The sequence below is a fragment of the Carassius carassius genome, chromosome 7 (assembly GCF_963082965.1).
Source record: "Carassius carassius chromosome 7, fCarCar2.1, whole genome shotgun sequence".
Taxonomy (NCBI): Eukaryota; Metazoa; Chordata; class Actinopteri; order Cypriniformes; family Cyprinidae; genus Carassius; species Carassius carassius.
The window spans coordinates 17,906,491-17,921,542 of record NC_081761.1 but is presented as its reverse complement, the minus strand read 5'-3'; the positions used below and the strand labels follow the sequence as shown (position 1 = coordinate 17,921,542).

Genomic DNA, 15,052 nt, shown 5'->3' with positions numbered 1-15,052 from the left:
ACATATGCTTACTACAGTAAAAACCATAAATTACGTATAATCACATCCAGATAACTTTAAACCAAACCCTCATCCCAATCCTAACCATATGGTAAATGTAGTTAATTCAGTACTTAAATGTATAATTACACTGCAACAAAGACACCATAAAATAAAGTGTTTAATAAACACTTTATAACTGTACATTCTTTGAACTGATCTGATATTCCATATACTCATTTGTAGAATATGCTGCCTGAGGCATTCTGTTTCTCTAGCCTTTTAAGGGAACATCCCCAAAAACTGTGCCCTCCACTACTGCCGGCAAGGATGCCTCACATAAAAATAATAATAAAAAAATGATAAAATAAATTTATAAATAAAAAAATTAAAAATAAAATATTTTGTCCTCCACAGGCAGGAGGAAGTTACTGCAGCACCTGAGTACTAACGCACAACAGTGCTCACAAAACATACTCTCACTACTCTCATCTCTCTTGTGTGTACTCTATCCCATAGTCACCAATGATGTTTACATTGTAACCACTAACAAACAAACAGGGCTGGGAACAGGTTCCAGCCTGAGTACACACACACACACACACACACAGACACATATACAGTATATATTAGGGGTGGCACAGTCGCTGAAAAAAACCTGTACCGTTCGGTTCACCACACACGGTTCGGCACCAGGGATGGAAATTAGCACCCGCCACCAGCCAAATGCGGGTAATTTTGTGTTGTGGCGGGTAAACTCGGCAACCGTGGCAGGTAAATAAAAATAGCATACTGTTTCACCCGGCCGGTGGACAAAAAAAAGTTAATTTCCATCCCTGGTGTGTGTAAAACACGCAATATCATCTGTGTAATATCATCTGAAGCAGCTCCGTGGAGAAAGGCGGTGTAAACCGGGCTCAAAACTGCGGCGTTGTTCCCAGTACAGTGTTTGCAGCTGAAGTTAGTGCCGCTGGCGGAGTGATATATATGTTGGTTATTTACAGTACGTTTTATAGCACGTGCTCATGATATACAAGATCGCGTGAAGAGTTGAATTTGTTATCGCACAGAAGTTTCCGCATACTGTCACGTCTCTGTCAAACCCCTGTAAGTTCATTTTCCTCCAGCATTCTGCAACATTTTAGATTCTTCAAGTACTTTTTCAGAAGTTAGCTCTGTGGCTAGTAAGTCCTCTACATTGCGTGTAAATCACTCGCATATGCGACTAAATCTTCCTTCTGGCTACTAAATGATGTCTAATATTAGCCAATTGCTAATAAATTCTCTGATTTTACTCGCCAGTGTGTTAGTTGGAGGCTAAGTTTAGCAAAGATATTTTCACTCGCGAACACTCTGACTCTCCGTCAGACGATCTGTGCTTTTTTTTCCCTCAATGGATCTGCAACGCACCTGTATAATGTACCATGAACTCTAGTGTTAGCGGCGCACAAATGGCCGTCGCTTTCTCTCACACTCACATAGATAGAGAGAGGGGATTGACGTGCTACATTTAAACAATAGTATTTGTTTTATTTTCCTGTCAAAATAACAGCGTTCCTATGGAAGACTTCAGCTTTTAAGATTTTTTTTTTTTTTACAGAAACATTGAATGACCAAAAAAGCACCACCACCAGTCCAATTAAAATGTTCAGTTAAAACGACTAATAATCATTCAAACATGGTTATCAAGTTTACTTCTAATTACTAAAGTTCTATTCTTAAATGATACTTGATTATTATAAAGCTTGACTCACTGGCGAGTAAACTAAAATAATTACTAGCCAATGGCGATTCAATTGCCAAAGTGTCCGTAGGCATAGAGGGTTGTAAGTTGTTATGTAGAAACAACATTGTATCACTACAGTCGCGGCCAAAAGTTTTGAGAATTACATAAATATTAGTTTTCAAAAAGTTTGCTGCTAAACTGCTTTTAGATCTTTGTTTCAGTTGTTTCTGTGATGTACTGAAATATAATTACAAGCACTTCATACGTTTCAAAGGCTTTTATCGACAATTACATGACATTTATGCAAAGAGTCAGTATTTGCAGTGTTGGCCCTTCTTTTTCAGGACCTCTGCAATTCGACTGGGCATGCTCTCAATCAACTTCTGGGCCAAATCCTGACTGATAACAACCCATTCTTTCATAATCACTTTTTGGAGTTTGTCAGAATTAGTGGGTTTTTGTTTGTCCACCCGCCTCTTGAGGATTGACCACAAGTTCTCAATGGGATTAAAATCTGGGGAGTTTCCAGGCCATGGACCCAAAATTTCAACATTCTGGTCCCCGAGCCACTTAGTTATCACTTTTGCCTTATGGCACGGTGCTCCATTGTGCTGGAAAACGCATTGTTCTTCACCAAACTGTTGTTGGATTGTTGGAAGAAGTTGCTGTTGGAGGGTGTTTTGGTACCATTCTTTATTCATGGCTGTGTTTTTGGGCAGAATTGTGAGTGAGCCCACTCCCTTGGATGAAAAGCAACCCCAAACATGAATGGTGTCAGGATGCTTTACTGTTGGCATGACACAGGACTGATGGTAGCACTCACCTTTTCTTCACCGGACAAGCCTTTTTCCAGATGCCCCAAACAATCGGAAAGGGGCTTCATCGGAGAATATGACTTTGCCCCAGTCCTCAGCAGTCCATTCACTATACTTTCTGCAGAAGATCAATCTGTCCCTGATGTTTTTTTTGGAGAGAAGTGGCTTCTTTGCTGCCCTTCTTGACACCAGGCCATCTTCCAAAAGTCTTCGCCTCACTGTGCGTGCAGATGCGCCCACACCTGCCTGCTGACATTCCTGATAAAACGCTCTGCACTGGTGGCACTCCAATCCTGCAGCTGAATCCTCTTTAGGAGACGATCCTGGCGCTTGCTGGACTTTCTTGGACGCCCTGAAGCCTTCTTTACAAGAATTGAACCTCTTTCCTTGAAGTTCTTGATGATCCTATAAATTGTTGATTTAGGTGCAATCTTAGTAACCACAATATCCTTGCCTGTGAAGCCATTTGTATGCAACGCAATGATGGCTGCACGCGTTTCTTTGCAGGTCACCATGGTTAACAATGGAAGAACAATGATTTCAAGCATCACCCTCCTTTTAACATGTCAAGTCTGCCATTCTAACCCAATCAGCCTGACATAATGATCTTCAGCCTTGTCCTCGTCAACATTCTCACCTGAGTTAACAAGACGATTACTGAAATGATCTCAGCAGGTCCTTTAATGACAGCAATGAAATGCAGTGGAAAGGTTTTTTTGGGATTAAGTTCATTTTCATGGCAAAGAAGGACTATGCAATTCATCTGATCACTCTTCATAACATTCTGGAGTATATGCAAATTGCTATTATAAAAACTTAAGCAGCAAATTTTCCAATTTCCAATATTTATGTAATTCTCAAAACTTTTGGCCACGACTGTACACATTTGACAGCTCTGTGATGAGACGCGTAAAAAACGATGTATTAAAAACATCAAGTTGAACAGGGGACTTTTCCCCACGTGTTCCCTTAACAAAAAAAAAAAAAAAAAAAAAAAAAACTGGTGAATCCTTTCCTTTGGAATTAAATACAACATTATTCATGCGTACGAAAACAGTGCAGTGTATCATCTGGTTGGGCTACGGAGTTGAGAGAATGAGCTGCTTCAGCAAGAGAAGGCTGTTTCAAAACCTAGTAAGCTGCCTAGATAGGCAGCATTTTTGAGCATCACATGCAGTTACACATTGTCGGTTAAAAACAAGAAAGTGGCTGGTAAAAACATTGAGTGGCAGGTAGATTTTGAAATCCACCAGCCACAGTGGCCGGTGGTCGGTGGACAAAAAAGTTAATTTCCATCCCTGTTCGGCACGCGCTGGGACTGGGGTTTAACTTAAATCCAAAGTATCTGTAATATGGTTTGCTATAAATAGCATTTAATATATGTTTCTGTTGATGGATGCGCATTCTGGATTCCCAGACATTACAACAATAGCGATGAGGGGAAAAAACCCCTGGACAAAACTATGGAGCCAAAAGAGTCTCAATAAAGATAAATGCACACACTACATTCACATATGCACACACAGGATTCATACATGCACACACATGATACATAAATACAAACACAGGATACACAAATGCGCACAAAATTTACAAATGCACACACAAAATTTAAAAAGCACAGATTCACAAATGCATACAAAATTCAGAAATGCACACAAAATTCAGAAATACACACACAATTCAGAAATGCAAACATTTACAAATGCACTCAAGATTCACAAATGCACAGGACAAAATTCAGAAATGTATTTCTGATGCACACACACATATATCTTGATTTACAAACTGCTTGCGGTCTGTGAACTTCACTGCATTTGTGTGTGAATTTTGAGACTCCCCTGACTTGGCTCGACACACAAATGCCTTTTTTAAACAGGGAATGATCTGCAACCAATCAGATATCTCCCTTCTTTTAGCCAATCACAAGAACGCACTCCACGCATTTGTGTGTTGAGCCAAGTCAGGGGAGTCTCAAAATTCACACACAAATGCAGTGAAGTTCACAGACCGCAAGCAGTTTGTAAATCAAAATATATGTGTGTGTGCATCAGAAATACATTTCTGAATCTTGTCCTGTGCATTTGTGAATCTTGAGCGCATTTGTAAATGTTGTTTGCATTTCTGAATTGTGTGTGTATTTCAGAATTTTGTGTGCATTTCTGAATTTTGTATGCATTTGTGAATCTTCTGTGCTTTTAAAAATTTTTGTGCGCATTTGTGTATCCTGTGTGTGTATTTATGAATTATGTGTGTGCATGTATGAATCCTATGTGTGCATATGTGAATGTAGTGTGTGCATTTATCTTTATTGAGACTCTTTTGGCTCCATACAAAACCATCACTCTTGATCAATGTAAATTAATATGAGCAGTCATTTATTCTGTCATCATCCGGGTGCTGAAAGCGCGCGCGAACAAATGCGACCTGAACATCACACTTTAATGTGTATTTAAACTAAACTCATTTAAGCTTTGTCAGTTTAAACATTTAAGAGCCAGAACTCGCGCGCGCAGTCAGAAGAATTGTGCAAGCGCTCATCTGAGGCGCACAAACCCGCGCCTCAGAATGCGCGCAAATATGAGATCTCTCTGAAGTATTGTGTTTAAATGGACAAATTCAGGCAAAAATTTTTGTCAAAATGCCCGTCTTGGTAAGTATCCTACAGCAGACATAGCCGGCAGAACGCAAGGCCACTGTATCAGTGCATTCTCTTAAACTGACAGTCTTTATATTAATCGAACAGCAACAACAAAGAAATCACTCACTGCTCTTGATTAAAAAGATTTTTATAACTTTAATAAATAATAATCTTTAATTTATATAGTCCAGAATGCAATGCATGTTTTACATTTGATTAATTTATTACATTTCTGTACCTAAAAACTAGGGGTGTCCTGATCAGGTTTTTTTGTCCTCGAGTCCGAGTCCGAGTCATTTGATTTTGAGTATCTGCCGATACCGAGTCCCGATCCGATACTTCTATAATACATAAAAAAAGAATAAAGAAGAGCGAAAAAACAGACCCAGGATCTTCAATAAATTACATTTTGAAATATATTCAAATATAAAACAGCTATTTTAAATAGGCTAGTAAAAATATTTCAAAATCTTACTGTTTTGCTGTACTTTGGATCAAATAAATGCAGGCTTGGTGAATAGAAGGGACTTCTTAAAAAAAAAAAAAAAAACCTTAACAAGCTTACTGTTCAAAAACTTCTGACTGGTAGTATAGGCAACTTTATTTTTTCTCTAATTTCTAGCTTTTAATTGGCTTAGAAATCTATAAATGCTGGACAATAACAAATAATAATGATTTGATTATATACTACAAACACTGTTTATCACATAATAATGCAGAATAGTTTCTATACTGTAATAAATACTATGTCAATCAGCACTGCATTGTTCATACTTTATTTATCACCTGCTGGAGATGACTTGAAGAACAATTTATTGTCGTGATCGTATATTAATGTCTTCGTGTCTACATAAGTTTCTGTTTTCCTGTGAGCACCACAGCATAGCTGGACGCTTTTGTCCATATTAGGAATATCCTGATATCAGTGCGAGAGCGTGCTCCGGCTTCGAGTATGAATGAAACACACACTGCATGAGAGTTTAGCGCTCTGTGATGTTCATCTCGCTGTATCCTGGGTCCGAATGAAATATCAGGTCATGCGCAAACTATCATGTCTCTTTGAGTTTGAATCTATATTTATTCACACCAGCTCTTGAAAACAAAGTGATGTCATGCCGCACGCGTTGCTGTTTCCGTGTGGAGTCAAAAGGGTCTAACTCTGTGCCACCGCATAACAAAAGATGTGTTAAAAATTAATGAGAATATATATATATCCGAGTCCTGATCGGGAGGTAACGTCCGATTCCGATCGAGTCTGAAACCACGTGATCGGGCCCGATTTCCGATCACGTGATCGGATCTGGACATCCCTACTAAAAACTTATGCTAGACCTGCAAAAAAAAACAAAAAACAAAAAACACAACAACTGAAAATCACTGTTAATTGTTTGTATCTTTACTCTATTGTATTATGTGTGCTGTTGCTTGTAGTTGGATAGAATATTCTTCTTCTTCTTTTTTTTATTAGAAAGTATAGTTTTTCCATAAGCACATACCGAACTGTACCGAAAACCGTGACTCTAAAACAGTGAAACAAACCGAACCGTGAAAAAGTTGAACCATGCCACCCCTAGTATATATATATATATATATATATATAAGAAATTTTCATATAAGTGGTTCATGTAATTATCAATTTTAACATATCAAAAGTTACCACCTATAATTTCAATGTCTTGCAACCACTCAGAATATCAGAACAATGAGAAGAAAAAAACAACAACTCATAACACCTAAGCAACTGGCAACCACCCACACTACCATTTTCATGACAAGTTTTGCATGGGCAAGCATGACTCACATTTTCATTAGAAAATATAAAACAATCTAGTTCAAAACTGCAATACCAGCATACACAAAATCTGTTGTATGTGGGCATGCGCATACCTTTTTGAGTTAATTTTAATACACCCACGGAATTCTTAAAAGGCTATTAGTTAAATACACACACAAAATTCAGACAACATCAAGTGGAACAAAGTGGAATAACTGCATGCAGCCCACAGTACACACAGACACATACACATGTAAATGAACATGACTTTTATCATTTGTCCTAAATTGTAATACATTTAATACATTTTTATCTAAAAAAATTTCACTTGTGACTGGAGAGGGCGAGGAGTGGGGGTCTTATCTCTCTTTCCTCTAGAGTGAATGAGATAGATGAGGTTCTCTTACGAGAGCTCTCTCGTACTGCGTCTTAGCTAAGACGCTACGGGAAAAGTCTCTTTTCACGAAATACTGAAGCAAAAAATTATCCTTAATTTTGTATTTTTGTAAAGCGCATTTGCAGCAGTACACAGCCATAGGCGAGACGGCTCGCTCGCTCATTGGCTTGTTCTGCGGCAACTGCACAGCCTATCGAGCGCAGGCTGATGCAACATCAGACCAATAAGGGCGCTTCGCGCCCTTCTTGCCACTTCCCGCCGAAACGGGTGTGGCCCAACCTATAAAAGGAGCTCGAAAAGGCTGACTCACCTGATTTTTCATCTCTTCAGCGAAGCTCACGCATCGCTGGATCACGAGGAAGCAAGCGCCGTCTGGAAGAGCATATCAGCAGGACGAGCCATCCTGAAGCCGCTGGCACCGCCGCCTTCCACTGCCGTTCCTGCTGCGCTATCCGGCGCCCATATCCTTTATAATCCTTGTTCTGTGATATTCTGTGTGTGTGTTCGCCCTGCGACGCACATTCACAAAAGAGCTGCGTCTTTTTAAAGATGCCTTCGTGCGGCTCGTGCAGAACCCCGCTTAGCGAAGGAGATCGTCATGTCATCTGCGTCTCCTTTCTGGGTGAAGACCATGCGGCGCTCGCGCTCGCCGGTGTTCGAGTTCCGCTGCGGCCGAGCTCTCACCCAAGCGCGCCGCTGTTGCAGTTCCAAGAGTTGCGACTGCCTCAGTGTCTTCTGCAATGTGCAAGCCTGCACGAGTGCCCGCTTGCCTGCACACAAAAGCCGTTATCACGGCTACCCAGATGTTTCACAAAAACAGTGTTTTTTCTGGTGTTCCGGCCACGGCCGATGGTGCTATAAATGTTGTGACGATGCCCACTCCTCAGTGCCCATCTCCACGTGTAAGCACAGCCCTACACACAGGGCCTGCGCTCATAATGTCGACTCAAGTCGGTCGCGCACACTACATAGTAAACGTGCCCACCCCTCAGTGCCAGCCCTTAGCCATTCATGCAGATGCATGGTCAGCGCTTCCAGGGGTTTCGGATTGGGTGCTAGGCATTATAAAGAGAGGCTACTCGCTACAGTTTTCTCGACGCCCACCGCGCTTCTCAGCGCGCGTCGAAACTACGGTCAAAACAGAAGTAGCACACATACTTCGGGCCGAAATATCAAAACTGTTGAGCAAAGGGGCTGTAGAGCCTGTGTCTCAAGCTCAAAGCGAGGGGGGGCTGTACAGCAGATACTTTCTGGTGCCCAAGAGAGACGGGGGTCTCAGGCCCATACTGGATCTAAGACAGCTGAACAAGGCATTGATGAAACGCAGTTTCAAAATGCTCACGACCAGGAAGCTCCTCGCGCAGATTCGCGGAGGGGACTGGTTCATGTCAATAGATCTGAAGGACGCGTATTTTCAAATACAGATAGCGTCAAACCACAGGCGGTTTTTGAGATTCGCCTTCGAGGGCCAGGCATACCAGTTTGCAGTCCTGCCATTCGGCTTGTCCGTAGCTCCTCGTACGTTTACGAGGTGCATGGATGCAGCGCTCGCTCCTCTCAGACTCAGAGGCATACGAGTGCTGAATTATTTGGACGACTGGCTGGTTCTGGCCCAATCACGAGCGGAGCTCGTGGACCACAGGGCCGTTTTACTCGATCACCTCGAGAAGCTCGGCCTCAGTGTCAATTGGGCGAAGAGTTCGCTGAACCCCAGTCAGACGATCCTGTTTCTGGGTATAGTTCTGAACTCGTGTTCCATGACGGCGTGACTGTCACCACAGTGCACGATGGGCATTCAGCGCGCAGCGAGTTCTTTCCGCTGCGGCGCGACTGTGTCGCTCAAACACTGTCAAAAGATGCTGGGTCTCATGGCCTCAGCATCTCCGGTTCTGTGGCTGGGCCTGCTCCGCATGCGCCCCCTGCAGTTCTGGCTGAAGGCTCGGGTGCCGCGCAGAGCGTGGGCGTCTGGCCGGCTGCATTTCAAGGTCGATCAGAGCTGTGTTGCGGCTCTAGCACCTTGGACAGCGAACGGCTGGTACCGATCAGGTGTAAGCCTGGGGACTTCCCCGAGTGTGAAAATGGTGTCGACAGACGCCTCCACTTCGGGATGGGGAGCGCTGCTCGAAGGCAGACCGTCCTTTGGCCTATGGTCAGAACGGGAAAAGCTCCATCATATCAACTGCCTGGAAATGCTGGCAGTGGAGAACGCGCTGACGCGCTTTTGTCCCCATATCAAGGATCACCACGTCGTAGTCCGTTCGGACAACATGTCCGTGGTGTCCTACATAAATCGCCAGGGCGGTCTCGGGTCCCGAAACCTGTACAGGCTGACGGAACGCCTCCTGATTTGGGCTCAACGCAACGTGCGCTCGCTGAGAGCAGTGCATGTGCCTGGACTGCAGAATCTGGGTCCAGACAGGCTGTCCAGAGGCAATGTCCCTACGGGCGAATGGTCTCTACACCCGCAAACAGTTCGGCTGTTGTGGGAGAGATTTGGCATGGCGGAGGTGGACCTCTTTGCGTCCCACGAAAACGCTCACTGCCCCGCGTTCTTTTCCAAGAACGAAAGCGCGCTGTCACGGAAATGGCCGTGCTGCCCGCTTTATGCGTTCCCTCCCGTCTCCCTCCTTCCGCAGGTGATAGAACGGGTGAGAGAAACGAGATGTTCAATACTGCTTGTGGCACCTCTTTGGAAGAACCAACCATGGTTCCCAGATTTGATGCAATTAGCAGATGTCGCCCCATGGCCGGTACCGTTGAGGAGAGATCTCCTCTCGCAGGCCAGGGGCTCGATTTGGCACCCTCAACCGGAGTTGTGGTCCCTCCATGTATGGGCACTCAACGGTTACCCGCTGATCTCGCAGTGGGAGTGCTAAATACCATCACTCAGGCTAGAGCTCCGTCGACACGACGTCTGTATGCCTCGAAGTGGTCGGTGTTCTCCAGCTGGTGCACAGCTCGAGGTTATTCACCCCTTAGTTGTGAGGTGACGGAGGTCCTCTCCTTCCTACAGGAGCTGTTGAATAAGGGCAGAGCCCCATCCACGCTCAAAGTTTATGTGGCGGCCATCGCGGCGTTTTCTGAAACGGCGTCAGGTCAGTCAATAGGAAGGAACGATTTAGTCATCCGGTTCCTCAGAGGAGCTAGGAGGCTGAATCCTCCCAGACCTCCGTCAGTCCCTATGTGGGACCTCGCGGCGGTTTTGGAGGCCTTGAAGGGTCCCCCTTTTGAGCCTATCCAATCGGTTAGCCTTCAGCATCTGTCGTTCAAGACAGTATTCTTGTTGGCTCTCGCTTCTGTGAAGTGTGTGGGTGATTTGCACGCGCCCTCGGTGAGCCAGTCGTGCTTGGAGTTTGGGCCCAATGACTCAAGGGTCATACTCAAACCTAGGCACGGTTATGTGCCGAAATCCCTCAACACACCGTTTCGGGCTCAGGTTATTGCCCTGTCTGCCCTGCCGGTGTCAGGGGAGGATGGAGACTCGAGTCTTCTTTGCCCTGTCAGGGTTTTAAGAGCTTATGTGTCTCGCTCTGCTGCCTTTCGGCAGACGGAGCAGCTATTTGTCTCGTTCGGTGGACGTTCCAAAGGAATGGCTGTTTCGAGACAGACTCTATCCAGATGGATAGTTGACGCCATAGCGTTAGCTTACGCTTCCAGGGGCCTTCAGTGCCCGTTGGGCGTCAGAGCACACTCCACAAGAGGCGTCGCCTCGTCGTGGGCGTGGTCTACTGGGATCTCCTTGCAGGATATATGTATGGCGGCGGGTTGGGCCTCGCCGTCTACATTTATCAGGTTCTATAACCTGGAGGTTCCCGCCTTGCAAGCAAGGCTGCTGTCGGTATAGAAGAATCAGGGCCCTGAGGGGAATTCTGAATTCATGAGCGCTATGCGCTGCCGACTGTTATATGGGCAGTATTGCGTAAGACCCGCATTGCCACATTGGTCAGGCCTTGCCTCGGCTGTGTGATGTCATATTGCCGCATCTACGGATGCTGCTAGATATGGGACGGAGGGCTTTCCCCCTTTTCTGTCCCGGACTCTCTGTGAGTCCCTCAGGTGACTGTGCACTGTAAATCCTGGGCGTTGCTTCAGGTTTATTGGTGTGTGATCCCTGCGCGCACGGCGTTTTACATCGGGTTCCCGTAGCGTCTTAGCTCAGACGCAGTACGAGAGAGCTCTCGTAAGAGAACGTACTCGGTTACTAAACGTAACCTCGGTTCTCTCTAGAAGAGCGAACGAGTACTGCGTTCTCTGCCGTGCGTACGATTCACTCTGGTTCGCTTCGGCGATGAAATAAATCAGGTGAGTCAGCCTTTTCGAGCTCCTTTTATAGGTTGGGCCACACCCGTTTCGGCGGGAAGTGGTAAGAAGGGCGCGAAGCGCCCTTATTGGTCTGATGTTGCATCAGCCTGCGCTCGATAGGCTGTGCAGTTGCCGCAGAACAAGCCAATGAGCGAGCGAGCCGTCTCGCCTATGGCTGTGTACTGCTGCAAATGCGCTTTACAAAAATACAAAATTAAGGATAATTTTTTGCTTCAGTATTTCGTGAAAAGAGACTTTTCCCGTAGCGTCTTAGCTAAGACGCAGTACTCGTTCGCTCTTCTAGAGAGAACCGAGGTTACATTTAGTAACCGAGTACGTTTCTTCTCATCTCTATCTCTCTCTCTCTCTCCCTGTTTCCCCTCTCTTACTGACATGCATTGCTCTGATGCTACATTTGATTTTGCATGTCTATTAAGCCTTTGAATTTTGAATTTGAGGTGAACTGCATGCACTGACCTACAGTATGTAAGTGTGTAAGAGGGCTACTAAATTATACTAATGTAATGATACACTTTAGGTCAATAGTCCACAATTATCTATGGAGATTCTACATTTGAGTAAAGATACGTTTGTTGCTTGCACTCTAGCATAAATGTATTCTGGGAATGTTTATGGTAAATGTGTTAACTAGCAGTGAGTTAAATCTGCACCTCCTTATGCACTAATGAATGCAGTGGTATGACATATGATAAATAAATAAACAAATAAAGATTGAGGTCATGACAGAACTACTTTTAAATTTACATATTTTGAAGCAATGCACTAGTAAAAAAAAGTATAGTATAGTATAGTACAGTACAGTACAATACAGTATAGTATAGTATAATGTAATACAGTGAATTAATCAAATTTTGTTTAATTATTCTATATTCACGTCTAAATGGCCTGCTATAAGTTCAACAATAATCATATTTACATCTGTTTGATTTTGATAGAGGAAAAAAAAGGTTATTTGTCTCACCTATCTCTGCTCCGTCGGGAGGGGAAAGCAGCGTTGCATCCAGCTACAGTACACATATGCATCTCTTTTAGGTGCACATTCTTGTAGTGCAGTTTGACACTATATGAACTTTTAAAGCTCTTTTTGCAGACATAGCAAATCTTTGGATCAGGACTAGAACAAAGATCATCGTCAGGGGACTGAGAAGAGAATTTTGGTGGGCTTGATCCATAGCTCATAGAGGAGATGAAACTTTCATGTAAGACAGCCATGCTGGCAGCAGCGGCAGCGGTCATACCCCCATTGTAAAGGCTATACTGACCCATGCAGAACATGTCATAAGTAGGATCATTGATCTCCTCTTTGATTTTGACAACAGGCTGGTGTTTGGAGGGTGGGAAATGGCTTTGTTCCTCCAAATGTTTCTGTAGGTGTCCTTCTTCTTCTGCTCCCTGGTGTTCCTTGACAAGGTTTTTCTCTAGGGCAGACTGATGTACATCAGTGTCCATCAGCTCATCACGGTAGAGCATCTTGGATTCAGATGTCTCCGACTCATTTTCAAAATCACGCTCATGATCTTGGTCCTCGGAGGTAAAGCTGTCAATATAGCGCAGGTCGCCATGACTTCTGCTGCCATGACTCATACTGCACTCTTCTTGGTCAGGATGGAGCATGCCTCTAAGAGTTAGACTGGGACTCATTTCATCATGTGATGGAGACTGATGTCCACTACCGTCACAGTGATGACTACTGCTGCTGCTGCTGTTGTTGTTGTTGCAGTTGCTATTGACATTGTTATGGATGCTGGATGGCTGATGGTGGTGGTGATGACAACTATCTTCATCATCATCATCATCATCTTTGTCATCATAGTCATCTGCCACATCTGTTATTTCTTTCTCTATCTTTACTGGCATACTGGATTTGCGAGGCTTTTTTTTAGGCATAGGGTCGACAGTCACAGAATCTTGGGTACTGGGAGTTGTGAGTAGGCAATGAGAAAATGTTGATGTTTCTGATACATGCATGTTATGGGAGCTAGCAGTTAACATCTGTTGCTGGCCTGCCAAAGATGTGCTGTTGGTTGTGGTAGGTAAAATTGGACTGGTGGGCAAAGAGACTGGGGGACTAACTAGGTCAGCAGGAGAGAGCAGTGTGCGATAAAAAGGTGGCACAGGTTGCACTGGCTGCACAGACTTCAGGGAAGGGAAAACCAGAGGGCTCTGCAGGGGTGACTGTATCATGGGGTCAAGAGGAGGGGTGGCAAAGCTTAGTGGTGGGCGCCCAGGGCTAGTTAGATTGAAGCCACTTTTGGCACTTGATATGACAGGTGTTGCTGTCCCAGAACTAGAGCGAATGAGGTCCTTGTCCCGGTTGTTCCTTAGCATTGGCATATGTAGACGAGGATTGGGATTAGCGCTATGTCGGTTACGACTTCTCAATGAACTAAAGACCATATTGCAACCTTCGATAGTACATCGGTGCTTAATCTTCAGATGCACAGCATTGTAGTGGATCTTTAGAGTACCCTTATCATAGAAAGTCTTGCCACAGGAGTTACAGCAGACACGACCCTTACGTGAGGTAGCACCCATACGACGCATGCGATGCATTTTGGAAGAGAAAGAAGAGTGTGTAATGGTTTTCGATTGTTCATTTTTTTCAAAGTGGTGATGTATCTGGAGGTTGTTCAGAGTGCTTGATTGCTGTTGTTGCTGCCCCTGTGATTGGTGTGTTGGTGTTTGTGGTTGCTGGGACTGCTGTGAAGATGGTGTTGGAGAGATGGGTGAAGCTCTGTTGGGTTCTGTCTTAGGTTCAATGATATTAGGTAAAGTCCCCAATGTTCCTCGAATGGGGCTCTGACCATTACGAAATGGTGAGAGGGACACTTCATATTCACTGGTCTCCACTGGCTCGCTCTGATTGGGCAGATTTGGCTCTCGCATTCTGAGACCTGATTGCTCAATGGTCAGTCCATTTGGTGGCAGCCCTAACATGGGGGCTGACACTGGGTTTATGTACTGGAAGGGCAGCAAGAAGGCCAGACTGTTTGGGATGTTCTCAAAATGGTGAATGCTAGAGGGGCTGTTGTTTTCTAGGTACGACAGAAGGCCAGGACTGTGTGTGCGATTGTTGCTTTCAATAAAAGTCCTGATTCCAGAGTCAGTCTTTGATGAGGGCACTGTGACTGCCTGACCCTCCTTTTCCTGGATGGCCATCAATTCCACAATAGACTTGGTTTCACCAAAACGCAGAAACTGTTGAAGGGTGATGATCTCCTCTTCCCGGGACATTATAGTCCATCTGTCCAGAACCTTGCCTGCAGCATCCTAGAGGTCATATCAGAGAAAAGATAGATAAATAAATAAATAAATATATGTTTTTTTTGTTTGTTTAATATTATTATTGTCATTCATTCATTCATTCATTTTGCAAAGCCAAAACCATGGGATGTGG

At 44.3% G+C, this 15,052-nt stretch overlaps 1 protein-coding gene across 1 annotated transcript in view; it reads right to left on the bottom strand.

The window, feature by feature from the left end:
- Positions 1-15,031, bottom strand: part of LOC132143659 (zinc finger protein basonuclin-2-like) — a 71,598-nt gene extending 56,567 nt beyond the window's left edge. Inside the window, exon 1 of the mRNA XM_059554076.1 lies at positions 12,617-15,031. Within this exon, the coding sequence (XP_059410059.1) occupies positions 12,617-14,889 (2,273 nt within the window). The 5' untranslated portion in view covers positions 14,890-15,031. The remainder of the gene's footprint in view (positions 1-12,616) is intronic.
- Positions 15,032-15,052: the final 21 nt, after the last annotated feature.